This window comes from Glycine max, chromosome 8, assembly GCF_000004515.6.
Source record: "Glycine max cultivar Williams 82 chromosome 8, Glycine_max_v4.0, whole genome shotgun sequence".
Lineage (NCBI taxonomy): Eukaryota > Viridiplantae > Streptophyta > Magnoliopsida > Fabales > Fabaceae > Glycine > Glycine max.
In genome coordinates this window covers 22,941,196-22,968,565 of record NC_038244.2, presented here as the reverse complement: position 1 = coordinate 22,968,565, position 27,370 = coordinate 22,941,196, and the positions used below count along the sequence as shown (strand labels likewise).

Genomic DNA, 27,370 nt, shown 5'->3' with positions numbered 1-27,370 from the left:
AATAAAAGAATCAGTTTATTTGAATTTATTTACTAAAAAGTGCTTATTTTAATAAAATAGATAATTTTTAATTTTTAATATATTTGTCTAAATTATTTGTATTTAAACCAACAATTTTCTACTTATTTAAGAAGTAAATTATATATGTTTCTTAGAAAAGCATGTATTCTAAAGTTTTTTTCAAAATATTCGTTTCTTTCATTTTTTTTTTACTCTACCAACCATGGCCAATACCGTCACGCCAAGAAAAATACACGAGAACCCACGTTTCTAACCAAAAAGCCACCCGCTGAATCCCGATATTACCCTTCACAGTGAGGCGCAACAGAAACAAAGTCAAGGGCAATTACGTACTTTCCATCACGCTCCAGACATTAAACCGATAAAATAAAAACAAGGAACGTGGGCGATCCGCGCAAAAAGCATAAAAGAAGAGAGAGAAGACGAAAGAAGTAGAGAGAGAAACAGAGACATAGAAAGAGAAAGAGAACCGTTTGAGAATTTTAGAGACGTTAACGGACTTCTAATCCACAATTCGCCGGAATTTGGGAACCGGGGTCGCGTCCGGAGCCTCTCGGCTTAGTTAGTTAGGGTTTCTTTTTCTCTTTCTTCTCTTCCATTCGGTTTCGAATTCTCGCGATTCGCGATGGGGGAACGACGCTGAGGTTGAATTTCAAGGTTCTGGTTTTTCGTCGTCGCTGTGGAGTGAAGAATTCTGTGTTGCTGGTGATGTTTACGCCGCCGAGGGTTTGGTCGGGTTGGTCCCTGACTCCGAACAAGAGCGGGGTTCGGGGAGGAACCGGGTCGGGTTCGGAATTGGGTCCGAATTCGGGAGATGGAGCGAGCGCGAAGGGAAAAGGTGTCGTGGTTGTTGAGAATGGTGGGAACTTGGATCGCGAGGTTTTGGTTGAGAGGGTTTCCAGCCTCGAGAAAGAGGTTAGTTTTAGTTAGTTATTAATTATTTTAGTTTTTTGATTTTAATTGTTGAGCGATTCGTTGTCTTTTTGCTGTTTTACTGTGACGCATGTTTTAGATAAGGGTTATTTTTATTGTGTAGTTTCAAGTGTTGATAGCTTTTGGTTTTGATTTGAATTTCTTGGGTGTGTAGTTGCTACGGTGGAAATTGAGCTATTGCTACGGAAATGTTTTTTCTAAAAGGATTTTAATTTATGGGATATATTCTGGGTTGGTCATTTGTTAAATTTGGATGATATCTTTTTTTTTTTTTTTTGTTTACTTTGTTTGGGTACTGAAACTTGAAGCTTGATTCTGGGGTGGTAGCTTGTTATGTTTTTGTTTCAGAGGATGATGTTTGAAGATAGTAATTACTGTGGATTTAGTTCTTAATTTTCAATTCCGTCCTCTCCCTTCTAGTCTTGTGATGATTCACATTAGAAGTTGGCGGTAAAGCTAAATGTGATATTTTATCTTTGGATCTGGGTGTGTTTTTAGATTGAGAGAACTGCTAGAATTTTTCAACAATTAAATTTCAAATTTACATTTAATTTGGACTAAAGGTGAACTGGCTCATTTGGCTTCTCTGAAGTGTTTGACCCCACCCTAGACTCTTGAAGGGGCTATTTACTATGAATTCTGTGAGATTGGGGATTTCGATGTATTATTATTATTATTTTGTTCTTGGCTTTGTCTTATCTTCATTTTTATATCCTTGTTTATCTATCCTTTTTTACTAACATTTTTATTGTTCTGTCAAGGAAGGTAGGGAATATTTAGCATTATTGTAACTAACTTTATTATTGATATTGAGAAGTAATGTGTTTGTTTGTGTGAATATGGCAGTAAAAGTAAATAGAAAAGAGATGCATTTCAATCTTCATGTTCTATTTTACTGAAGTTTATTATTGAGCAGTAATGTTGTATGCATTGTTTAAGTTGTCCTATAATTAAAACTAGGGTCAGACTTCTATGTTAGGTATAATACTAAGTTTTAGCTTATATGTTGTTTGAGTCAGTGCACTTTTATCTCACGATTTTGGTAGCTTCAGGTGTTACTCTTTCATTTTCATTTACCCAGGGTTCTCCATTTCTCTAAATGTTGTACTGTGAATGTGATAAATACTGATTGGCTTTAGGAGACTATGTGATGTTAAGAGGGATCTTAAAATGAAGATAAAATATATAGAAGGGGAGCTTAGTGAATAAAGACAATCATATGCTACTTATCTTTCTTGTCATTAATAATTGTGCTTTTTACCAATGAAACACAGGAGGACACTAGATAAGCATGCATGCCTGTGCAACTTTAACTGTTTTATTATTTTTCCAATTATATTTTGTGGATTGACCTGATTATAAGTTTTTCTGGGCCAGCTTTATGAGTATCAATTCAATATGGGACTGCTCTTGATTGAGAAAAAAGAGTGGAGTTCTAAGTATACTGAACTAAGTCAAGATTTAGTAGAAGTGAAGGATGCTCTAGAACGAGAAAAAGCTGCTCATTTAATTTCTCTATCTGAGGCTGAGAAGCGAGAAGAGAATCTGAGGAAGGCCTTGGGTGTTGAGAAGGAGTGTGTGCTTGATGTAAGTTTTTTGACATACTTATTTACATACGAATCAACTTCTTCCTTAAATAAAAATGCACGACTCTTGTATGAATTCTTATTTGTGGATAGTCTGTATCTGTATACTTCTATTGTCTTAACATTGAAATATGGTTATTTCTTACTGATACTTGGAAATTTATGCATCAACAGCTTGAGAAGGCTCTGCGAGAAATGCGGTCAGAGCATGCAAAAATTAAATTTACAGCAGACTCAAAGTTGGCTGAAGCAAATGCTTTAGTAGCTAGCATTGAAGAGAAGTCTTTAGAAGTAGAAGCCAAATTGCATTCTGCCGATGCCAAATTTGCAGAAATCAGCAGAAAGAGTTCAGAGTTTGATAGGAAATCACAAGAGCTGGAGTCTCAAGAATCTACACTTCGAAGGGATCGATTATCCTTCATTGCAGAGTACTGTTCTTTGTCGTTTTAGTTTAAATATCTTTTTCTGTTCTCCTTTTAATTTAAATATTTTTTGTGACTAATTGATTCTGACTTGTCACAGGCAAGAAGTACATGAGAGCACATTGTCTAAGCAGAGAGAGGACTTGCGGGAATGGGAGAAGAAACTACAGGAGGGTGAAGAGAGGCTGGCCAAGGGTCAAAGAATTATCAATGAAAGAGAGCAAAGGGCTAATGAGAATGACAGACTATGCAGACAGAAAGAGAAGGACCTTGAAGAGGCACAGAAGAAGATTGATGAAACTAATATAACACTGAGAAATAAAGAAGATGATGTTAACAATAGGATTGTGAATATTACTCTAAAAGAGAAGGTAAATTTTGGTTTGTGTTTGTAATATTGTTTATCTTTATGTTTGTTTATCTGGTGTCATGTATTAATTGGTCCATATCCTCTAATACAGGAATATGATTCTCTGAGAACAAACTTGGATCTCAAAGAGAAGGAGTTATCTGCATGGGAGGAAAAGCTCAATGCTAGAGAAAAAGTATGTTCTTATACCTATTTATTTCCTTATTATTTATTCTTGGAAATTTTGACGATGGCGGTCAATGGTCTTATGTAAGTTGGTGAATTTTATTGATTTATTTTTTCTATTACTGTTTTGCAACTTGGTCCTATGTAAGTTGCTGAAATTTTATTTAATGGTCAATGGTCCTATGTAAATTTCTGGAATTTTATTGAATTCTTGGAATATTGGTATTAAATTGTCAGACTGATCATAAAATGAGAGAGAGGAATTGTATATGCCCATACTCTTCTCCATTTTCTTTCTTCTCCTGAATACAGATTGGACTCTTTGCAGGTTGAGATGCAGAAGCTTCTTGATGAACACAATGCTATTCTTGATGTGAAGAAGCAGGAGTTTGAGGTGGAATTGGATGAGAAAAGAAAATCCTTTGAAGATGGATTGAAGAATAAATTGGTGGAAGTGGAAAAGAAAGAAGCTGAAATCACTCACATGGAGGAGAAAGTTGCGAAACGGGAACAAGCCTTGGGAAAGAAAGCAGAGAAGCTTAAAGAGAAAGAGATAGAGTATGAACAAAAAGTCAAAGCTTTGAGGGAAAAGGAGAAGTTAATTAAATCCGAGGAAAAAAGTTTGGTGACTGAGAAAGGGAAAATAGAAAGTGAGAGAGAGGAATTGCTCACACATAAGGCTGAAGTTGAGAAAATAAGAGCTAACAATGAAGAAGAGTCGTTGAGGATAAATGAAGAGATTGATCGACTTAAAGTGACTGAGGAGGAGAGGTCTGAATATCTGCGCTTGCAGTCACAATTGAAGCATGAAGTTGATCAGTACAGACACCAGAAAGAACTACTTCTGAAGGAAGCTGAAGACTTAAGGCAACAGAAAGAGACTTTTGAAAGAGAATGGGATGAGCTAGATCTGAAGAGAACAGATGTTGAGAAAGAGCTGAAAAGTGTGATTCAACAGAAGGAAGAAATATTAAAACTACAACAATATGAAGAAGAAAAGTTAAGGAATGAGAAGCAGGACACACAGGCATATGTGCAAAGGGAGTTAGAAACTCTTAAGTTGGCTAAAGAGTCATTTGCTGCAGAAATGGAGTTGGAGAAGTCAAGCCTAGCTGAAAAAGCTCAAAGTGAGAGGAACCAAATACTTCTGGATTTTGAGCTGCAGAAAAAGGAACTTGAAGCTGATATGCAGAATCAGTTAGAGCAGAAGGAAAAAGATTTGATAGAGAGGAAGAAGTTATTTGAGGAAAAAAGAGAGAGTGAATTAAACAATATTAACTTCTTGAGAGAAGTAGCTAATAGAGAAATGGATGAAATGAAGCTTCAAAGAAGTAAGTTAGAGAAGGAGAAACAAGAAGCTGATGAGAATAAAAAACATCTTGAAAGGCAAAGGATGGAAATGCAAGAGGACATAGATGTACTTGTTGACCTCAACAGGAAGCTGAAAAATCAGCGGGAACAATTTATTGTGGAAAGACGACGCTTTATTGAGTTTGTTGAGAAACTTCGGAGTTGCCAGAACTGTGGGGAAATGATCTCTGAATTTGTGCTTTCTGATTTACAATCCTCTGTTGACATTGAGAACTTGGAAGTGCCATCTCTCCCAAAATTAGCAGCTGATATTGTACAGGGAGTTTCTAATGAAAATTTAGCTTCTTCAAGGCAAAATACTGGATTGTCTCCTGCAACTGATCCCAAGTCACCTGTTTCTGGTGGCACTGTCTCTTGGCTACGTAAATGCACCTCTAAGATTTTTAAAATCTCCCCGATTAGAAAGATTGAATCTGAAGATTCGGGTACTTTAAGAGATGTTGTGACTTTGTCTGTTGAGCAAACTAATGTGGAAGATTCACCAGGAAGAATTCCTGATGCTGAAAATGAAGCAGAGTTGTCATTTGCTGTTGTAAATGATTCTTTTGATGCTCGGAGGGTACAATCTGGCAATGATATCATAGAGGTTGAAGCTGACCATGATCCTTCAGTTGAAAACCTGAACAATGTTGACAGTAAGGCACCAGAAGATTTGCAGGCTCCTGATTCAAAGGTTGGGCAGCAGAAATCCCGCAAGGGAGGGGGAAGACCCAGAGTAAAGCGTACACACACTGTGAAAGCTGTTATCAAAGAGGCTAGGGATATACTTGGGGAATCTGCTGAAGCATTACCTGGGGAATCTGTGGATGATCATGAGACTGAGTTTCCAAATGGAAATGCTGAGGATTCTGCCAATGTGAATTCTGAAAGTCAGAAACCATACAATAGAAGAATACCAGCGAATGTCAGGAAGCGTAACCGGGTTCAAACATCATCTCAAATTTCTGTAAGTGGGCATGATGGCGATGCCAATGAAGGACATTCTGATAGTCTAATACCTGGGCAGCGCAAGAGAAGGCGACAGAAGGCTGCTGCTCCCCCCGCACAAACTGCTGGTGAATCAAGATATAATTTGAGACGACTCAAAACGTTAGTACTCTGATTTAGAATCATAATTTCCATTTTATTATTGAATATGATAGTTGCTAAATGTTTTTTTTTTTTGCTATTTGTGCACTTTCTTGTGGATGTGCACTGAATTTTTATAGTGGAGCAACAACTTCATCTGCTAGAGCTATGTCTGGTGGTGGCAAAGAAAGTCAGGGAGAGGTTGATCGTGTAAAAGATACAGAAGAGGGAATTATTGACTCAAAAACTTCTCATTCACATTCAGTGGGCATTACTAATGAGAATGGTGAAAGCATACATCTTGAGCAGGTAAGCCTGGTGTAGCTTTTTAGTAATGCAGATAGTTTAAGTTCTATACCTTGCCTCATAAACCCCTATGTGTGTGTGTGTATGTGTGTCTTATGAATCACTGAGTTATTGAAAATTGGGATTTTGATAGTAGGATCCAGATCTTAACAAGTTTTGGATTTCAGTTTAATGTTTTTTACCCCTCCTGGTGAACGGTATCAAGCTAATGTTAAATTGCTTGTCATTATTGGTTTCAGTCTCTGAAAGGTGTGGAGACAAGGGCCGGTTATGGTGGTGATACCACGGAGACCTTTGCCAACAATATGGCCTTGAGTGAGGAGGTGAATGGAACAGCAGATGATGTGGAGGAGAATGATGCTGAGTATAGGAGTGAATCCCGTGGGGAAGATGCTGGTGGAGTTGACAATGAGGATGATGAAGAAGATTACCTGCAACCCGGTGAAGCTTCAATAGGGAAGAAGCTTTGGAATTTTTTTACAACATAACAACACAAGCTTATTGATAACAATGAAGCTGTGTCTTGACCTCATCAACTTTAGGGATGATGTCGGAAGTTATCTTGTATTAACACAATTGGAAGTAGATCTCTAAATTATAACCACGAGGGGTAGTACTTAGGTGAGGTGATTGAGTTTCTCTATTTTTTTTTTCTTGTACGTTTTCATGGATGTTTGGATGGAACCTCTGGTATTTGTTTATAGTTTTAGGCATTCGATAGTGTAGCTAAAGTTTAGATATTGGATTTTAGCTACCTCCCCTTGGAAATTGATTGAATCCAAATGTTTGTATCTCTTATGCTAAATGTGATTGTTTGAATTTATTGAGGGTGCTTTTGTATCCCATCGTGTGAACTACGGGTGACAATTTGGGTTTGCCAGTTGGGCGTGTCAAGGAGTGGGTAATTTCATTGAGAGAACCCAAGGGGTTGGCGTAGTAGTATGAGACACCTTTGTGTTTCCATGAGTGAAAATGTTTTATTAAGTTGAGAGTAATCCAAAGGAACTTGCTTTTGATGCTTATCATGTGTAAAATTTTCTTGACTTAGTGATATGCATGGTGAGCAGAATTAGTTGTTGATGCATTAGATTAAAAGACACATGTGGTCTTTGATCTTGGATAAAAAAAATTCAAATGAGCACACTAATTATTTTAAGTAATTGTCCTTCAAAAAACTTGGATTATCATGACTTTAGATGCTCATATATAGTTAACATAATACAGAGTTACACTGATTCATTATACAAAATTACGTGGCTTACATTGATTAGAGAAGTGCTAGGTAACACTAATAAGGCTTGTAACTTATTTTTTCTTCCGTATATGACTGAGTTTTTATATACAATTTTCTTTTTTCATAATTGAGTGCAACAGTTGAAGACACGCCGAGATTCTTCGCTGGCTTTGCAAACCTCTCATTGGAGATTATAGGATTTATTGTTCATTCTTGTTCTAATAAGAACTTCTTTGCATTGGTTGGAACTAACCACCAAAACAATGAATACATTGTTAGTTATTATGGCTCGGCTCCGGTGCATGGAGGTCCTGGGAAGATGCGTCTTTCTGATTTAAATTTTGTTTATCTGCTGTAAATGGTTATGTTTGGATTTTGATGAACTTGTGGCTGGTAAAATACACACACTTTGGTAAATAGTATTTATTTCATACAAGAGAATTGTGAATCACGGCTTAACACAGTCAATTCTAACATTTAGAATGGATGAAATTCTTTATCTCCTCCATGAGACAGTCGTAATGATGATTATTAGGCAAGAAGAAGAAACCAATGGCCTTGACACCTTCCACATATTCCATATACCAATCTCGTGAAAGATTCAAACTTGAGTGAGACCTGCAAGACTTTTGTCCCTGGGGCAATCATAAGGTCCCAAGTAGCTGGTGGAACAATACTCTGCAAAGACTAAAGATGTTATTAGAACCTTATCTATATGAACTAAGCATTCCATTTAACATTGTAGTACTATAATAAGAAAAACTGTAGATTGAGATTCCTTTAATCAGATAACACAGGCATGCACTAAGCAGAAAGGATCATAGATAGCACTGTTAGCAGATAAATGGGAGAAAAGAAAGAATTTATGGAAAGGAAAGATGACCAATTAGGACAGAACCAATGATTACAGAAGGAAGCACCAAACTAAATTTATACATGTGTCTTTTCCAATTAACTTAAAGTGGATGCTTTATAAGGTGAAAGTACCCCTTGCCATGTCTCTTCCCCAAGTGTACTAAACTAAATTATGTATAACAGGTTCTCTTAAATTTATACGTGTCATACTAGTTTGTGTTTTAAAAAAAGAAGATAAAGCTTAATTTGTTATTGTGTACGTAGCAGGCATAGTTGCCTTTGAATTAGGCAGTCAGGATTGAAACATTTCAATATTTATAGACTTGTTCGGCACAGGGTATATGGAATTAGCAGTATTTGCAATCCTATAGTGGTATAAGACTTTGTAAGACAGGTTGGATGTTATTGTGCCACTGTCAAACGAGATCCACTCCTCAATTTCTGCTGTGGAGGGAATATTTGCACTATATCACGGGGGAGGATGGGATGCAGGAAAAGTGATAGAATGCCTCTCAAAGAATTCAAAAAAATAAGATGTAAGCCTTCAAAAGTTGATTTCTTACAAAATGCAGGACTTTTCTAATGTAGTTTGATGCAGGGTGTATTGTGAAACTAATCCAAGACTCGTTTGATCCTATGTATAGTAACGAACAATGTGCAGAGATAAGTTCACTTGCTTTAATTAACTTTTTCCTTTTTAATTGATGAAATTTCACCTCCTGTTGTCAAACATGATACAACAGTTTAACGAACAATTGCATAGCCATAAAAATAGATTAGAGGGATATAGAATCATCACGTCTTTTCCCCCATCTAATATTAAAGAAAGGTAGTAATACTGCAAGATTTTACTTTATGTACTACTTTTGAAATTCTGGTTACCTCTAATGTTTGGTGAACATTATTATAAACACGATTGTTGTAACTCATAATTTCAAGTTACTTAGTTCTAGCTGTATATGAAATCAAGTATCAACTCTTGGTTTTGGAAATTTTCAGCTATATATATCTGTCATCACTTTATTTGACGAAAGAATGAGTCAATGTTTTGATAATTGAAATATCTTCCAAAATAAGATATTTCTGTTGCTATGATGGAGATGTTCATTTTGTCCAACAACAAATGCTAATGTGAAGGATAAAGAGATGACATAGCATATATATACTTTTTCAAATACATCCTTCCCCGAATCGATTATGACTGGTAGTCTGGTACAAATAAAAGTCACTATACTTTTCCAAAAAGTAAATTATAATTATAAAGCAGTAAGTAAGAGACCTCAAGTTAGACAGTGAATTTGGCAAAGACGTTAACTCATTATTTTCTGATAAATCAAGTACCTCTAAAGCACTCGTGTGTGAAAAAATCAATCGGTGGGCAATTAGGTGATATGCCCTTTGGGATTTCTTCTATCATGTTACCCGCCAAAGAAACTATCTCCAAATCAACTGTCCATTCCTGCATGAGAGGTATCTTCCTCAACTTTTCATGGCATTTTACCATGCAAGTGTGACTCTGGTTCATGATATGGCACGCCATGTTCCTCACCAGACCATGCATTCAAGTTCATCCATCAATAAAGAATGGTCCATGAGTTTATCCACTATGACATGCCCCTCATCAAATATTTCCTCCAACCTCCTTTTTTCATTTAAGAACCCACTCTTAACAAGCATCATAAGTATAAAAAACATTTTTGCAGGTCCTTTTCAATTAAATTGTCATAGCTACGTTTTAGTACGGTTAAGACTTCTTCCTTCAATTCTTCTCCCATTTCAAATATGTAAAGTTTATTCAATGCATGTCTCCACCAATGGATATCATTTTTCCCATTCATTAATCGAGCCATCACACTGATTCCAAGTGGTAAACCATCGCATTTCATCACAACAAATCTTGCAATCTCTAGTACACGAGGGGGAAGTGTTGCAGGTGTTCCACTGGGTCCAAGTTTTAGCAAAAATAACTCCCAATCTTCGTCTTCTTTTACTTCATGAGAAAGAGTGAACATTGTTATGGTATTTACGTGGTAGGCAATCCATTTGTCCACACAGATGTTTCAGACGACTTGTAATAATCAATTAATTGCCATTCACTCTAAGAGGAATCCCCACCTTTTGCAGATCAATATATTTCCAAACATCATCCAAAATAAGTAGTTTTTTTTCTTTCTATTTTCTCCAAGGCCAATGACAAAATAGCTGCTCTAGTTCTCTCATGGCTATTGTTTCTGCAATTTGAAAATGGTGAAATCATAGGACAGTGACCCATAAGACATACTTGAAAGTTGCCTTTCTTTTAATCTCATTCTCCATATAAGTTGCTAGGAATGTTTTCCCCACTCCCCCCATTCCATTTATGCCAATGATGATGACTTGATCATCCTCCAGAAGATGCCACATCTTAACATTTTCCTCAAAACGTGAGGCTTCTCTGCCTTATACCATTTCACATGGTCAGTCAATAGTGGTATCTCCTTCAGCACATCGAGATCAAACTGATCCATTGAGTTTTCAATATCAACGTCTCAATGAACTGGTAATTAAAATGCGTGCCTGCTAATTAAAAAAAACACAAACTCAATGAACTGGTAATCAAAATGCGTACCTGCTAATAAAGTTACTAATTGAGTATTAATTGTTTACATGGTTAATTGAACCACCAACACTATCAATCATTTCGTAGGCCCCTCCAGCCAATTCAATGTAACATGAAATGGATTAAAAATAATCTAGTCATCATTTTTAAACTTCAACCGAAATCAAGAAGAGAAAGTAAGTTAAATAGTAATGGTGCCGCTAACCTATTATTACCTCAAAATTAGATGATATAGAATACATAGTAATAAAGCTTATAATCAGGGAAAGTTTCATGACACAACTCTCTCTCTCTCTCACACACACAACAAAATAATAAAATTAAGGACTGAAAATTAAAAACGAAACTAGGTTGTGTGACCCAAAAAAATAAAAGCACGTACATGTGTGAAGAGAAGGAAAACTGGAAAAGAACACAACGAATTTGGTAACCAGAATATGGAAATATACCTCCTAATAAAGATGTTGATTCTATTTTTGTTTGATGGTTAATTGAACCACCAATAGTATCAATCATTTTGGGAGCACCTTCCGCCACTTCAATGAAACATGATATGGATAAAAATAAAATAAGGAGCAAGTCTCACAATTTTATAATTTTCAACAAATTTCAATTAATAAAAAATAAAAAAGTGTGTTATTAAAATTTCTTTTTCCTTCATAGCTGGAGAACATACATGCATACATATATACGCACACACGCATGTATTATTATTAGTAACACATAATCACCTATGAGGCTATGATCAAGGTATTAGGCAAGCTTGTGGCGATAACTTATTAATGAGTGTTGTTTTGCAATGAAAGTGCCCCTTCTATGTCTTTTCATAAGTGTACTAAACTAAACTATGTATAGTGGGTTTTGTTAAGTAGTTAAGCTTATACATGTGTCATACTTATATGTGTTTCAAAAAGAGAAAATAAAGCTCTTTTTTTTTTTTGGTGCAACTTTTGTTCTTATGTAGCAGGAGTAGGGATGGAAATGAGCTAAATCGCTTGTCAAGGATCTATGGTTCGGCCTATTGAAGACTTGGCTCGGTTCGGCTTGGCTTGACTTGTTTACTATAAAGGCTAAGTTCAAGCTTTTTAAAAAGTTTTTTTAGATAAGAAGACCAAAGTCAAACTATAAAAAAAGTTTGTTAAGCTTAATAAGCCGGCTTATTTAAATAATAATAATAATAATAATAATAATAACTATTATCTATACCATTTTTATGGCATTATGAATGACATGATGAAGTGACATAAAATGCTTAGAGAGTTCACTTGCATGTGAAAAATTTTTAAAAAGAAAAAGACTCAAGTTAAAAGGATAATGCAACCAGATTAATACTTTCAAAGAAAAAAATGTTTTGTAAAGAAATTTTAGACAATTTAAATATTTTTATTTGGCTATATTAGTATAAATCATCTCTAATCCATATATTTTTTAATATTATGCTCTGTTTTTCATTTTCTTTTTATATACTTTGCGTTTAAATAACTTGAATTCAATATGATTTTGTTTATCAATTATTTTTGAATTTGTACATTACTTATACGAAATTTTATAAGTTTCTTTTTTTAGTTAGTATTTTACTAGGTTTTAAAATAATTAATTGGTTAAAGACGTCTTTAGGCAACTTTTAAATAGGTTCGTAGGCCAAACCAGACTTTTACGTAAGCCAAGCCGAGTCTTTAAAAAAAGACTATGACAGATAATGAGTCAAACTCGAACTTTGCATATTCAACTCAACCCGAACTCAAGTCTAATAAAATTTGGTTTGACTTGACTCATTTGCATCCTAAGCCGGAGTAATAGTTGCGCACGAATTAGGCTTTGGTTGCAATTTAATTTGACGCCTTTTACTGCTTTTTTTTTTATGCGGAGAAGTTAAGTTAGTTGTACCTTGTAATGTAGTCATGGCATTTATAGCTTCTTGCGAATTATTTGAAGCTCATATGATACTGTTCTGAACATCATGATCAATGGAGGAGCATATACGAACGCCTGTCCTTTGAATTCCATCCACACGTGCTTTAATTCTTGAAACACCTCCTTTAAACTTGAGTCCACACTGCTTGCACTTCAACGCACCGTTTTCTTCTTTGCTAACTTTATTCCAGTAGTGCTCTCATCCTTAGGCCTACCCAAGATTAAGATATTTCTTGAAATGAACACAAAAAATTAAATTTAAATATTTATGCACATATTTTTTTTATCTGTATAGAAATAGAAGATAAATATTAAAATTTTACAATAACTCATTCACTCTATTTCAAGAACAAAATTAGACTCCCTTAATATGTATGCACCTGTATGAAGTATGTATGACTTTAATAATTATGTTGCATATTTTTCTTACAAAGATATATATATATATATATATATATATATATATATATATATATATATATATATATATATATATATATATATATATATATAAGGAACATGAGATAGCATGTCTATTGTGCTACTTTATTATAAGTATATATGTGAACATATAGAGGTATTTGCAAATACGGATATCACCATACTTCTTGCATTTAGATCAAAGTTTGAAACCCTTAGTTTTTAGTTTGATAATTTTGCAATGCTTAACATGTTTAATAGATAAAACATTTGTATTGAATGTTTTAGACTAAGTATGTGTGATATAGTCTTAGCCTTTTCATGCTTAGTGATTGATCAAATATGAAGTGGATGAAGTATTATTATTTTCTAAGTTTCTTAAGAACTTCTAATTGAAATTTGGCTAGCAATATCGAATTAATCATTTGTCTCCTTTAATAATTGAATGTCCAAGTCAATTTAGGAAGGAATGATTTGCAGTTTAGGATACTCAATTATTCACTTACTCAAAATAAAGAGAAGCTCTTTGTGTGATTCTATAATCAATTACCGCACATGATAATCAATTATACAATCAGCACAAAAAGAACATAAATTTTCAGATTGAAACGAATTAATTGATTATTCTTTTGATAATCGATTAATCAATTTCTAGAAATGCAAAATAAAACAGATTTTGATGAATTAATTGATTGCCTAATTTTATAATCAATTAGATATATTTTAACTATCAAATTTTATTAATACCCCTATGTATTTTTTTTATGAGAGACTCTTAATTCGTTCAGTTTTTTAGAAAAACATTTCAAGAGAGTTTTATAAAAGAATAACACTGCAATTAGTTTGAAGATTGAAGTTGATAAAAGAATTATTCATTTTACTATGATGAATTAATCATCTTGTGAAGAAATATTGACAATTAAAGATCTACACATTTTTGTAGTATTCGATCCCTTATCTCTTATTATTTTAGGTGTATTCCATTCTAGATCTTTTTTTGTAGGATTCAAGAGAAAGATTTGATTTCTATTAGAGAATTGTGTGTCATAGTATTTGTACTTGTGTTCTTTATATAATGGAAGTTCTAAGAGGATTTAAAACAAATGAATGTAGGTTCGGATATAACTAAACCAATATAAACTTTTGTGTACTTCTTTTATTCTTTATAACTCTAAGTTTTCTAATCATCTTGGCAGTGAAATTAATATTAAGGGTCATCATAATAATTTTTGTCTTTTAAAATCTTTTAAAAGAAATTTGATTTATTTAAAGGGGTATTTTTAATCGGTGTCAAGAACAAATTGATACAAAATTTGAAAGAATTTTTCTAAATTCTCGACTTGATCCAACACTTATTACTCATGAATACATTTTTTTCTACTTGTTACATATTTTATTCTCCATGTGAGGTTTTTTGCCACTCTTGGGACAATAGTGATGATAGAAGAATAACAATAATGATATATATATATATATATTTCGTTGGATCGAGTGGTTTCATAATAATTAAGAAGAGGGGGTTGAATTAATTATTCCTAACCCTTTACTAATTAAAAATTTACTCTTCTAAGGCTTTTACTAAATTGTTAAGAGAATGAGAAGTAGAAGAGAAACTTAACAGAAAGTAAAAGCGAAAATTAAATGCACAGCGGAAAGTAAAAGAGTAGGAAAGACGGAGACAAACACACAAGAGTTTTTATACTGGTTCGGCAACAACCCGTGCCTACATCCAGTCCCCAAGCGACCTGCGGTCCTTGAGATTTCTTTCAACCTTGTAAAAATCCTTTTACAAGCAAAGATCCACAAGGGATGTACCCTCCCTTGTTCTCTTTGAACCTAGTGGATGTACCCTTTACTAGAACTGATCCACAAGAGATGTACCCTCTTTTGTTCTCAGTCAAACCCAAGTAGATGTACCCTCTACTTGTACCACAAAGGATGTACCCTCCAATGTGTTAAGACATAGATCTCAGGCGGTTAAACCTTTGATACTTTGTGAATGGGGATACAAAAGAATTCTCAGGTGGTTAGTTCTTTGAATACTTTTGTATTAGGGAAAGGGAAGAATCAAAAGAATTCTCAGACTGTGTCGTTTTGAATTCTTTGACAAGGGAGAAGGGAGACACAAAAGAATTCAGGCGGTTAGTCCTTCGTTCTTTTGGAAAAGAGAGAAGAGAGACACAAAAAGAATTCAGGCGGTTAGTCCTTGGAGAATTCTTTTTGGCAAAGGGAGAAGATAATGAAAAGATGAATAAAACAAGTTTTCAAGGTTTGGAAAACCAACTTCAGAAAGCTTTTGATACAAAGAAGAAGAAGAAGTTCAAAGAGATTCAAGGCTTGTAAATGATTTATTGAATAAGTGTAAGAGTGTATTAAAAAGCAAATCAAAGCCTTGCATTTATAAACTCTTCATGTCTGGCCAAGAGGACCATTTAGAAGAGTTATAACTTTTAGAAAAACTTAAAACCAATTTGAAAAAGTCAAAAATCTTTTGAAGAGTTACATCTTTTGATTTATTCAGAAACAGTCACTGGTAATCGATTACCAAATCAATGTAATCGATTACACAAGGCTTTTATGTGCAAGGATGTGACTCTTCACATTTGAATTTGAATTTCAACGTTCAAAGGCACTGGTAATCGATTACTAAAACATTGTAATTGATTACAACTTTTTGAAATTAATTGGAACGTTGTAAATTCAATTTGAAAACTTTTTCAAAACAATTTTGCTACTGGTAATCGATTACAACAATTTGGTAATCGATTAGCAGAGAGTAAAAACTCTTTGGTAAACATGTTTTGAGAAAAATCATGTGCTACTCAATTTTTGAGAAAAACTTTTTATACTTATCTTGATTAAGCCTTCTCTTGATTCTTGAATATTGATCTTGATTCTTGAGATCTTGAACTTTGAATCATGATTCTTGACTCTTAACTTTCTTCTTGAGTCTTGAATTCTTCTTGATTCTATCTTGAACTCTTAAATTGTTCTTTGATTGACCTTTGAGCTTTTTGTCATCACTTTTGTCATTATCTTTTGTTATCATCAAAACAGCTTTGCTTATATATATATATATATACACGTGTGTTTGAAGTGGGTGGGCATTTTTTAAAAAAAATAAATAAAATATCAAATTAATAATTAAATTTCTGAATTAACAAGTGTAATAAAACTCCTAACATGTGCATGCTAAGGCTAAAGTGCCAAACCCATATATTTTGAGAGGGACCAAAACCGAGGCTAAAGAAAATGCCTAGTATCTTTGTATTGATATCCTTATCCACAGCCAGAAAGTGAGGCCTCATTTTTTAATCAAATTTCATGCTAACCTACACACCTTAAACAGGTTTAAGACACATAACAGAGTGTTTAATTTAAGTATCAAAGAAAATTCAATAGCAAAATCAGTCATGCGACTGTTGCGTTCCGTTTTACCCATAATGCAGTACTCACGACTCACGAGTTAAACGAAAGCTCATAAATATCAATAGATATATATTGATTTTGGAAAATAAAAAAAAAGTTAGAAAACAAAATAAATGAAAAGAAATTATATCTGTAAGGAGTTAATTACATTAAATTCAAATTAAACAGTTAAAAGTGTTTAAGTAACAATTCACATCACCCATTAACTATTGCCAAATGCAAAATTAGATTAAAAAAAATAAGCGAAAGAAAATCTGAGGTTTGACAAGTTGTAGTGCAGTGCAATGATGAAGCAATAAGTTTGATTAGAAAAACAAAGAGAAAAAATGGAATTACCGAATAATGCCCTTGTTCCAGAAAAAAAAGGGGAAAGATTAACGATCATAAGTCAATTTGAACAATTTTCACTGTGCATGAATTGGATAATATATTACTATATTAATATTAAAAAATATTTACGTTCAAGAGAATATTACATTGCAGATCTTGATTCCTGGGCATAAACTTCTTTTTTTTTCTTATAGAAGAAAAAATACAGACTTGGGTGGCAAGTGGCAACTTTGTGTATAGCCCTACGTAAAAGAGGAGTTAACCTCAACATGATGTGCTGTGTCCACATGCACATAAGCAAGTACCAACTAAGGATAAATTGTGATTACAAGGGCAGTGTTGAATTCAGATCGATCATGGTATTATACATGAAATAAATACATTGCGTTATGTAACAAATAGCCTAATTTACAAAGAATAGCAAGCAAAATCATGTTAGGAAAATGAGATTTACACCACAAGAAATGAATTGGCAGGTAGATGTCTGTCTGTGTTGAGTGAGTGAGTCATGTCACTCAAACGTTCCAAGGCCCAGTTTTATTTTGGGAGAACATAGTATTTGAGTTGTGATCCCTACTCCTCCAGCTACTCTGAGACTCATTGAAGAAACTGGAACTATCTTGGCTCCCAAAAGCCATCCTCCTAAACATTCTGATTTGTGCAGATTGCTGTGCAGAATCAAACACTGAACTCTGCCCCGGTTTCATTCCGTTATTGAGATCTGTAAACTCATCTAAGGAATCCAAAGCTCTCACCACCTGGGAGCCGGGAGGGAAGCAAAGCATGCACAATAAGTATCTTTAAAATCACAACAAATATATATGCTGCCCTGCATGGCATGCTCTAGTTCAGAGAATAGCATTACCTGACTCATGCGTGGTCTCTTCACCGACGAGTGGCGTACACAGGCTGCAGCAGCCTCAATCATCCGAAACATTTCATTTCTATCGTAGTTCTTTCCCAATCTTGGATCCACCAAAATTTCAAAGTCCTCATTGTCAAGTGCTTCAGTCAACAGAGGCCGAGCCTGGAAACAAGTATTCAAATTACTAAAATGAGCAATTTAAATTTTAATGTGCTTGGGATTCCATTCCCTTGGGATTCAAAGAAAACAAGGAAAAAAATGTGGTGTTTGGGGGTGCTCTGTTTATACATTTTAAATTCTCTGTTTCCACTGATAATCGCAATTACTTTGTTTTTATTTTGTTTCCGGTTTTCAGAATTTTTAAATGATGAAAACAAGATTTGTTGTTTTACAATATCTGAACCTACTAAGCCACGTCAAATAATAATACAGGAATCCTTCACTAAACTACTACTAATCAAACATATGTTAGGGGAAATTTGTGACTCACCCATTCAACCAGGCTCTCATCACCGATTGGTTGAGATGCATCTACCGGCTTCCGACCTGTAATTAGTTCCAACAGCACAACCCCAAAAGAATATACATCAGATTTTTCAGTAAGTTTCCCACTTGTCGCATATTCTGGTGCCATGTACCTGGCAATTCAGACCATTATTCCCATTAGGTATACTCAGAATAGGAACAGTTCATACTTGAGTGATATCAAAATCCAAAAGACTCTTAAGTTTCACATGTCAAAAAAGGGCATAAAAAAGGCATAATAGATCAAAGATCAATAAATAATATCCATACAAGATACAACTTCAGAGGAACAAAATTTAGATGATAGTCAGAAAACATAATAAAATTGAAGGGGTAATAATAGGATTCCATTAATAAACACTAAATTATGTGACTAAAGCTACATCATAGACAAAGAACCTACCCAAAGGTTCCCATTACACGTGTAGTTACATGTGTATTTGAATCTAATGCCAATTTTGCAAGCCCAAAGTCCGAAACCTGATGACCAAATCATACCAAAAAATAAGATGAAGTCGATAAACAAAATAATTGAAGACGCCAATGCAGCACAAGTTGGCATTTAAGCATGAATCAATTTACTAAACAGACTTCATAAAAAATTTTAAAATGTATTCCACATCAGAGGTACAGATTATAAAAGTAGCTTACTCGAGCTTCATAGTTGAGATCAAGCAGGATGTTTGATGACTTAATATCTCGATGAATAATGCGTGGATGGCCTGATAAATTAGTTAAAAAGAAATAAGAAGATAAACAGTGTAATATGCTATAAAAACCAAAAAGATAAAGTGTAAAAACATAAGTAATTCAATATGAATGTGCAATCAACAATAAATTCAATAATGCAATCATGTCTGTTGCTACTTTTTAGCATCTCAATTGTGGTTGCAAAATTTCTACAGATCCCAGTGTACTTAGTTTAAAGAAAAATATATATTTTAAAAGAATGCCTCCAAGCATAAACGGAACATGTAGTGCCATGGAAACAGCCTGTCTTCTGTGGATAATTATACACTTGAGTTGAGAATACTAAGAAAAAGAAGAAACTTACAGTCTTCATGCAAGTAAGCTATTCCACGAGCTGCACCAGCAGCAACCTTGACTCTAGTAGGCCAATCTAAAACTGGTCTATTTTCACCTGCGAAAATTTAAATTTACTGGTCATGTTTTAGATCAAATTTTAGATGAACTATAAAGTCCTTAAACCTAAAACATGGATTTATAACAATGATGGGAACTTACTGAACAACCTACTTGGATTGTAAATTCAAGTGCAACAATAATGGTGACAATAATGAATTCACGGCAAACAATAAATTATGTGTTTCTATTACCTTAGTGAATACTGATAAAATATATAGTCCATAATTTTTCAATATTCTTGAAGTTCACCACTGAAATATTAAAATTAAAAATAATTTAAAAAGAAGGGTCCAAATCATTTGTTATCAGACAAATAAATGATCTTTATTAATGATACTTCTTCCATGATTTATCAAAAGGAGATATCAAACATGTTTGTTGAACACCTGTTTGTTTGGCACAACCCTAGTACAACACACTAATGACACATCCAACACAAGTATGTGTCCATTTTATTTTGGCTCTAGCATGGTGGGATGCAGCATTGTCGCATAGACATGACATGGACATTTAAAAACAAATAAGCATAGCTCTGTTATAAAAAAATAAAAAATAAATATAAGGCAGGGGTGCTACTGTCAATCTAGTAAATTATTTTGATTCAGCATGTAATTGTACATGGCTAGATCTACTTGGAGGGGTTCATTAAGATTTTTTTAAAGAAAATGTCAACAGAAATGATGATCCATGTTTTCTGGAAGGGGGTTACAAAATAAATAACAAATATTGGTACGTATGACATATATCAAGATTTTGTAAATGTTGAAGTTTATATATAAAATTATGATCAGACATTCACACCTCATTTTCCCCTCTCTAAAAAGGGATGTCAAACACTCATTCTCCTTTTAAAAATTGATAGGTGCCGGTCTCAGTGTATATGTTTTATAGCTTGTTTTGTAAATTGGTAATGAATTCATTATTTTTGTTTATTCAAATTATTTAATCAGAGATATCTATCTTACCATGGAGATGGTAGTGAAGAGTATCGTTGGGAACATAGTCATATACAAGCAATCTCTGATGCTCGGATATACAGTAACCAACCAAAGAAACCAGATGACGATGATGTACTCGGCTAATAATCTCAACTTCTGCCCTGAATTCACGTTCCCCTTGCCCACCACCAACTTTGAGCTGTTTCACAGCTACTTCTCTTCCATCTATGAGCAAACCTTTATAAACACAGCCAAATCCACCTTCTCCCAACAAATTTTGTGCTGAAAACCCATTTGTAGCTTGGATAAGTTCTTCATATGTGAACCATGATCTTGAACTACTTACTCCACCAGGCTCTGATGGAGAATATACAAAATCACTACCAGAACCACTACCTAAAAAGTTGGCTGGAGACTGCGACCTCAAGAATAATGTACCTAGAAGAGAATATCAATGTTTAAAATAATTATTCCAGTGTCCATTTACAGATAAGTTGTAGCTGATGGAGATTAATACATTGACATTGGACTTCTGGTTTTAATGAAAGTTTTAAGAACTAGAATTGCAGGACTTCTCTGATTCAATTTGAAGTATCCAGGAACCAAAATCCATTATATCTGAGATTATCTAATCCAAGTTTAAGCACTACTGGGAAAATCTGATATTTATCTCAATAACAAATTATCAAGGTTAACAACAAACAACATGCAAGAACCAGCAAGATTATATATTCCTAAATTCTAATAGTTGGTAGTACATAACATAATGGGATACCTGAGTTGTGGGATGAGGTAAATGGAGAAGCAGCAGCATAACCACCTCTTGATCCTGTTCCCTTCTTCTTTTTCTTCTGTACAAACCACACGGCCATAACAAGGCTGAGGACAGTAAAACCAACTACAATTCCAATAGCCACAGATCCTCCAGTGCTCAACCCTCCTGAATGTGAAGGTGTGTTGTTTGAAGACATACTGTTAGTACCATCATTAGTTGGTCTAGCAGTGGGTTTTTCAGTTGGAAGAGACGGCAGCGACACCGTGGGACCCTGGGCAGCTGTTGTATTAGTTGGAGGGTCAGGCAAAGTAGCTGGAGGTGAAGATCCTGAAGTGTCTGAAGGCAATGTGGATGGTGGGTGAACATCAGAGGAAGGAGGTTTAGGAGGACTTTCAGAAACTGATGGAGGGGATGCATGTGAAGGAGTAGTTTTTGGTGGACTCTGTTTCTGTGGAGGAGTACTAGTGGATGGTGGCCTTGGAACATTGGCTGGAGGAGGAGGAGACGGCGAAACCGGTCGAGAAGGAGGTGGAATTGTTGTGGGAGGTGATTGAGGAGGAGGGGAACCATCTGGTGGAGATGGTGGAGACAAATTTGGAAGGGAAGGTGGAGTTTCAGCTGGAGGAGGGGCAGTGGTAGCTGGTGGTGAGGGGGGAGATGCTGGTGGCAATGGTGGTGGAGAATCTGGTGGTGAAGGAGGGGGCAGAGTTGGTGGTGGAGAGAGTGATATGGAAGGAGGAGGGGTTACAGGCACTGCCTGAGGAGGAGAAGGAGGAGAAGGAGGTGGAGCTGAAGGTGATGAAGGAGCAGGGGAATTGGGTGTTTGTGTTTGATTAGGCTGAGGAGAATTGGGAGGTGACGGTGATTTGGATGAATTTGTTGGAGAAGATGAAGAAGGTGGTGGTGATAAAATACCACCAAGTGCAGGAGGCACTGCAACAGGGGAAGCATTTGGGGAAGGGTTTGTTGAAGTCATCACTGCACAAATCTTCCCTCAAGAACAAAATGTACTAGTTAAAATTAAAAACTTCCATCTTCACTTCTTTGATGAAACCACTCACTAAACACTCCAATTTCCAATCTCTTCCCAGAATCAAACATCATCACAACACCCCAGATCAAGCATCAACTTAACATTTTTCAGATCAAACATTCCACAAGCAATGCTCAATTCCCTAAAACAACACAACCACCAAGACAAACCCAATTCCTTAAAAAAGTATACCTTAACTTTGGCAAAGAGCAAAAAGTCAATACCCACAAACTACTTTCAAGAAGCTAATACTAATTTTGTAGGGTACAACACCTGACAAAAACCAAATTCAGTGGGGGAAAAGAAACCCAGCTCATGCAAACAAAACCTTTTTGCAAATCAAGGAACATCTAATCTTCAAGCATTATTATGACCCAGATTTGGCATTGGCTCATTGTTCTAACACACTGGAGAAGCCAAAATGCATCATACCCAGATCTCCAAAACTCGCCAATGAACTAAACATGCAACCTTCAGCAAAAAGGGTGTTTGCATGTACAAAAGAAAGGAAGGTTGAGCAGAACTCCACAGGAAAAAGCTGATTTTGCGGAATATGACAATAGTGGCACACACAGAACAGCACACACCACAATATGTGCAAAGGAGAACGTGGAGACGACTTTCAGAATAGGCACTGTTTCACACTCTCTCTCTCTCTCTCTCTCTCTCTCTCTCTCTCTCTCTCTCTCTCTCTTTGTGACAGTCCTTCTTCTCACTCACATGCACTGGCAATGGCAAAAGGTCGTGTCCCAATTGAAAATTGGGGACAAACAATCATTCAACATATGGTTTAATTTTTGTTTTTACTTTTTTTTTTTTAATTCGAGGTACGAATGTGGTTCTGATTTTTTTTCACTTTGTCAATTATTTTTTGTTGAGAAAAAATCCCACTAACAAGATGATTTGAGTATACTTTTTTTAAAATAAATTGGAGTAGTAAGTTTTATTTATGATTTTATAAATTTTTTAAAAATTAACCAATAATAAAATATGTTTAAAAGTGTCTTATTAGTATTTTTTTTCTATTGATTGTTAATTTGCTGACATGAAAAGTATTAATTCATTAATACACTCTTTCTGGTTTTATAATACACCTTTTAGTAGTATTAATTAATAATTATTAGAAATTAAACGAGAACGGGTGTGAGTCATTAAATAAAAAATAAAAGTTAAAAGCTCGTTATTTCTAAGAGGATCTATCATACATATTTATTTAGATGGATTATTTATGATAATGGTATGAAGTTTTATAATTTCACTTAAATTTAGTTTATATTTGAAAAGATATTTAAGTTATTATTTAATTTTTTTATTAGCTGAAAAATTCATTTACTGGTTTGACAAATAAATTTCTTTTAGTAACCTTTTACTGGCTTTTAATATTTTTTAAAATACTATTTGAAGTAATGTTTTTTTAAAATACTAATTTTTATATTTTCTTTTAAATAGTATTTTAAAAAACACTAAAAGTTACAGAGAAACTAATAATAGAAATTTATTTATAAAATAATCAAATGAATTTTTCAACTTAACTGAAATGTCTTATCAAACATAATTAACATAATTGTAATCTTAAATATTTTTTATAAAATTTATTTTAATATTAAGATTGTTGGTGTATATGATTAATTTAATTTTGTAGGTCCTATAATACTTAAAAAATATTTTATTTATTGTATAACTTTATTAAGTAATTATTATTTATACAAATAACGGTGGCTATATAAATAATGTCAAATTATGGTTCCAGTGAAAAAAATTAAATAATTCATGTAAGAATTCTCGTTGAAGATTCTCTACCAGTGTGTGGTTTCCTTTTTTGGGCGAAATTTCCCATTTATCAGTTGTGAATTCCTATTTTCAGTATTTTTAAAGATTCTTTGCTATTTTGGTTAAATATTTCGTGACATTCTATTCCTCTTATCTCTTTGATTTTTTTCACTTTGTTGGTTCTAAAGAATAATATTTTGTCGTCAGCAGAAATCGCCATGTCTCTTTTGATGGCTTAAATTTTTTTTAAGAGTATCTCAAAAAGTTTTTGTGTATAATCATAAACAAATTAAGAATAATAATGGAGATATGCAGAACAGAATCAAGGGCCAATTGGTTAGCTATTAGCTTGAGTACTTGTAGTCAATTAGGAGTTTAATTATCAATCTGTTACAACAGCTTATTATTCTCTGTTATAAGTACAATCACTGTGTAATTTTGCATAGTGAATTTTCTTGATGACAAGAGTTTTATTTTGTTTCTCTGATCACAGCTCTCCAAGTTTTCTTTTATTCGGGTCAATCCCTAGCTACTCCAATTTCCCATTGAAGTCTGATTCCTAAGAAACTAATTCTTAATTATATTTTTTTATTATAATTGCAACTTTATCATTTATAATTTACCCCCAAAAAACCCATTTGATAAAAGAATACTTTTGGCATTTTAATTCATTTTCAAAAGAAGTTGTTTCTTTTTCTTTTTTTAATTATAAGGTGAGTACATCGTCATCCTCACTCCCATGCAACCAAATAAAATTTCGGAAATAAGTGAATTAAAGTAAATTACAATAAGCAGTACTCTACTCTACAATAATAATAAAAAAAAAGACTATTACAAAAATGATTTTATTATAGTTGGAGAGTAGTGGCATAGAGAATGTTGCACTGATTGGCTGTGATTGTGAGTTATGGTCGGCATTAAATATAAAAGTCTAGTAAGTGAAGAAGAAGCAAAGCAAGAGCATTAGTTGGAATAGTCAGAGGTTGATTCTAACTTCTATTTATTCTATTATTGTATTCGATTCTTGGATCTCATTCTTGCCATTGTCATCATAGTTCTCAAAATCACAAATGCAATGACATCAAGTTGTCCAATCAGTGTTGTTTATAGGCACATAATTCTTCAAAGCAAAGTTTACAGTTTGTTGAGCTAGTATATTTTAATTAGATGGCTTGTTTGCTTGCTGTCCCATTAAAAAATATAATGCTTTACTTGCTCTCTTTGCCAACTTTTCAAAATATGTAAAGAAAAAAAAATCAAAGAAAGAAAAGCATTAATAACGTGTTTGATATTTCGTCAATAAGAATCACTAAACACGTAAATGAAAAAGTAATAAGTAATACTACACACTTAAAGTTACTGATTTAACGAGTTTATTTATCACTTAAAAAAGGATATATCCAACGGATCAAGAGAGAGGGAAAGTCTCCACTATTGGATTAAAATTAGAATAAGAAAAGAAACTTTCTTCTCCCTCATTTTAACGTTGTGAAAAAGCTGGGCAAATTTTGCCCCTCCCTGTCACATAGAATTGATATCAAGAAAGTGAAAAGATTAGAGATGTGAGTTTTAGAAAGAATCAGATCATTAAAGAGACTAGCGTGAGCGTGAGGCAAAGAGAGAGAGAGAACGTGAGAACAGTTTAGAATTAATTATTCAATTTATCCTTTAATTATATTTCAAGGTTTAATTTAGTCTCTAATTATTTAAAATGAAATAATTATCTTTTTCGTCGCATCCGTTAATTCTTTGATGAAGATCGATATTTTTTACATTAATTAGCAATCATATCGATTGTTTGTCAATCAATTTTTAAAATTTTTAAGTTTCATCAAGCTTTATCCATACCGAGGCATATAAAATGACGTCTTTATGCTCCATCAAACTTTATCCATATTGAATCTTTTACATCTAACAACCTATTTTAAAAAATGTAATATTTTACATTAGTTGTGTTAACAAACCATACAAAAAATATTAATTTTCATCAAATAATTAGTGCATCTAATGAAAAAGTATAATTGTTTTATTTTAAAAAATTGAGGAATCAAATTAAGCCTTTTAATAATTGAGAGACCAAATTAAACCTTAAAATATAATTAAAATATCAATTACATAACTAAGGAAAAAAGGAGATTGAGAAAAACGAGATTAGTCAGGCAAATCAATAATAAAATAAAGTAGCTAGGCAAAACGAGATTGAGAAAAAAAAAATTGGGACTTTTCCTCTTTTTAGTACGTTGGGCTGCTCAGTCCATTAATACTCTATTTGGGCCAAACATCATGACGCTTCAGAACCCAAACTTAACATTTAAGTATGTAAAAAATATTCTGTCAAAAAAAGTAAATAATAATGTGGATCATTAAATTATAATAATACATATTATGAGCCACTTGTGGATTTGTGGCTTTGACAACATTAATTAGGTAAAATATGAAAATCTCTGCAATATGTTTAGAGATTAAAAAGTGAGGCTCATTTGTAGATTTGGGCATTAAAATAGGAAATTTTAAAAAATAAATAAAGAATGGTGTCAAACGTGAATCGTAAATATAGAGGGTGTAAAAACCAATAAAATTTTATAATGGGCTAAACAAATCAATCCATCAAACTTAACCCACATTTAACCAATAAAATTTAAGGAGTATCAATAAAAAAAATGGAACAAATACAAAACTAAAATTAAAGCAGTGATTTGTTCGTGTGAACCATTTCTATTTTTTCATTTCGTGGAAAATATTTAAATTAAACTAAATAAAGGTTTCAGATCAAGTTATAAGCACTCGTCCATATAAGACATGAGATATAGCTCACTTCTCTCTTTACTTTCTTTTATATAAGGACAATTGCAGTGTGGTCCCTTTCTTTGCCAGCAAGTCCGCAACAAACTTCCCTTCCCTGTACATATGCTGAAGGGATTGAGATGTTAACAAAAAGTTCTAGTAAGTGCTTGATGTTCTCCACCAAAGAGTATATAGTACCAATGAGTGGATCTTGAAAAATGTTTATGCATATAAGGTATGAGATAGCTTACTCCTCTATTTTAAATATATAATTTTATGCACTACCTTACGATAGACTTGTTAATAAAGCTTATGAGATAACATCCATTCACAAACATATCTAAAAGTAAAGAGAGGGTTGAACTATCTCATACCTTATATGCATCAATGCTTATTCTATAACTATATATATTTTACTTTTAAATATGTTTATGCATAATGCAAGAGATATTCAAAATTAAATATTAAAAAAAAATTAAACACTTACGACATCTCTAACTAGAATAGTCTT

General features: G+C 33.7%; 2 protein-coding genes across 2 annotated transcripts; one reads left to right on the top strand and one right to left on the bottom strand.

The window, feature by feature from the left end:
• Positions 1-409: 409 nt before the first annotated feature.
• Positions 410-7,047, top strand: LOC100802673 (protein CROWDED NUCLEI 1). The gene is made up of 8 exons (XM_003531860.5): positions 410-936; positions 2,332-2,541; positions 2,715-2,968; positions 3,063-3,333; positions 3,424-3,507; positions 3,826-5,957; positions 6,077-6,245; positions 6,482-7,047. Exons 1-8 carry the CDS (start codon positions 730-732, stop codon positions 6,728-6,730), a joined length of 3,576 nt encoding a protein of 1,191 aa, XP_003531908.1. The 5' UTR covers positions 410-729; the 3' UTR covers positions 6,731-7,047.
• Positions 7,048-17,101: 10,054 nt separating this feature from the next.
• Positions 17,102-23,055, bottom strand: LOC100790988 (proline-rich receptor-like protein kinase PERK8). Its single transcript, XM_003530423.4, has 8 exons — positions 21,273-23,055; positions 20,525-20,935; positions 19,468-19,554; positions 19,065-19,135; positions 18,817-18,893; positions 18,379-18,526; positions 17,889-18,050; positions 17,102-17,781 (listed from the first exon to the last, which is right to left on the bottom strand). The coding sequence occupies exons 1-8, from the start codon at positions 22,246-22,248 to the stop codon at positions 17,539-17,541; spliced, it is 2,175 nt and encodes a 724-aa protein (XP_003530471.1). The 5' UTR covers positions 22,249-23,055; the 3' UTR covers positions 17,102-17,538.
• Positions 23,056-27,370: the final 4,315 nt, after the last annotated feature.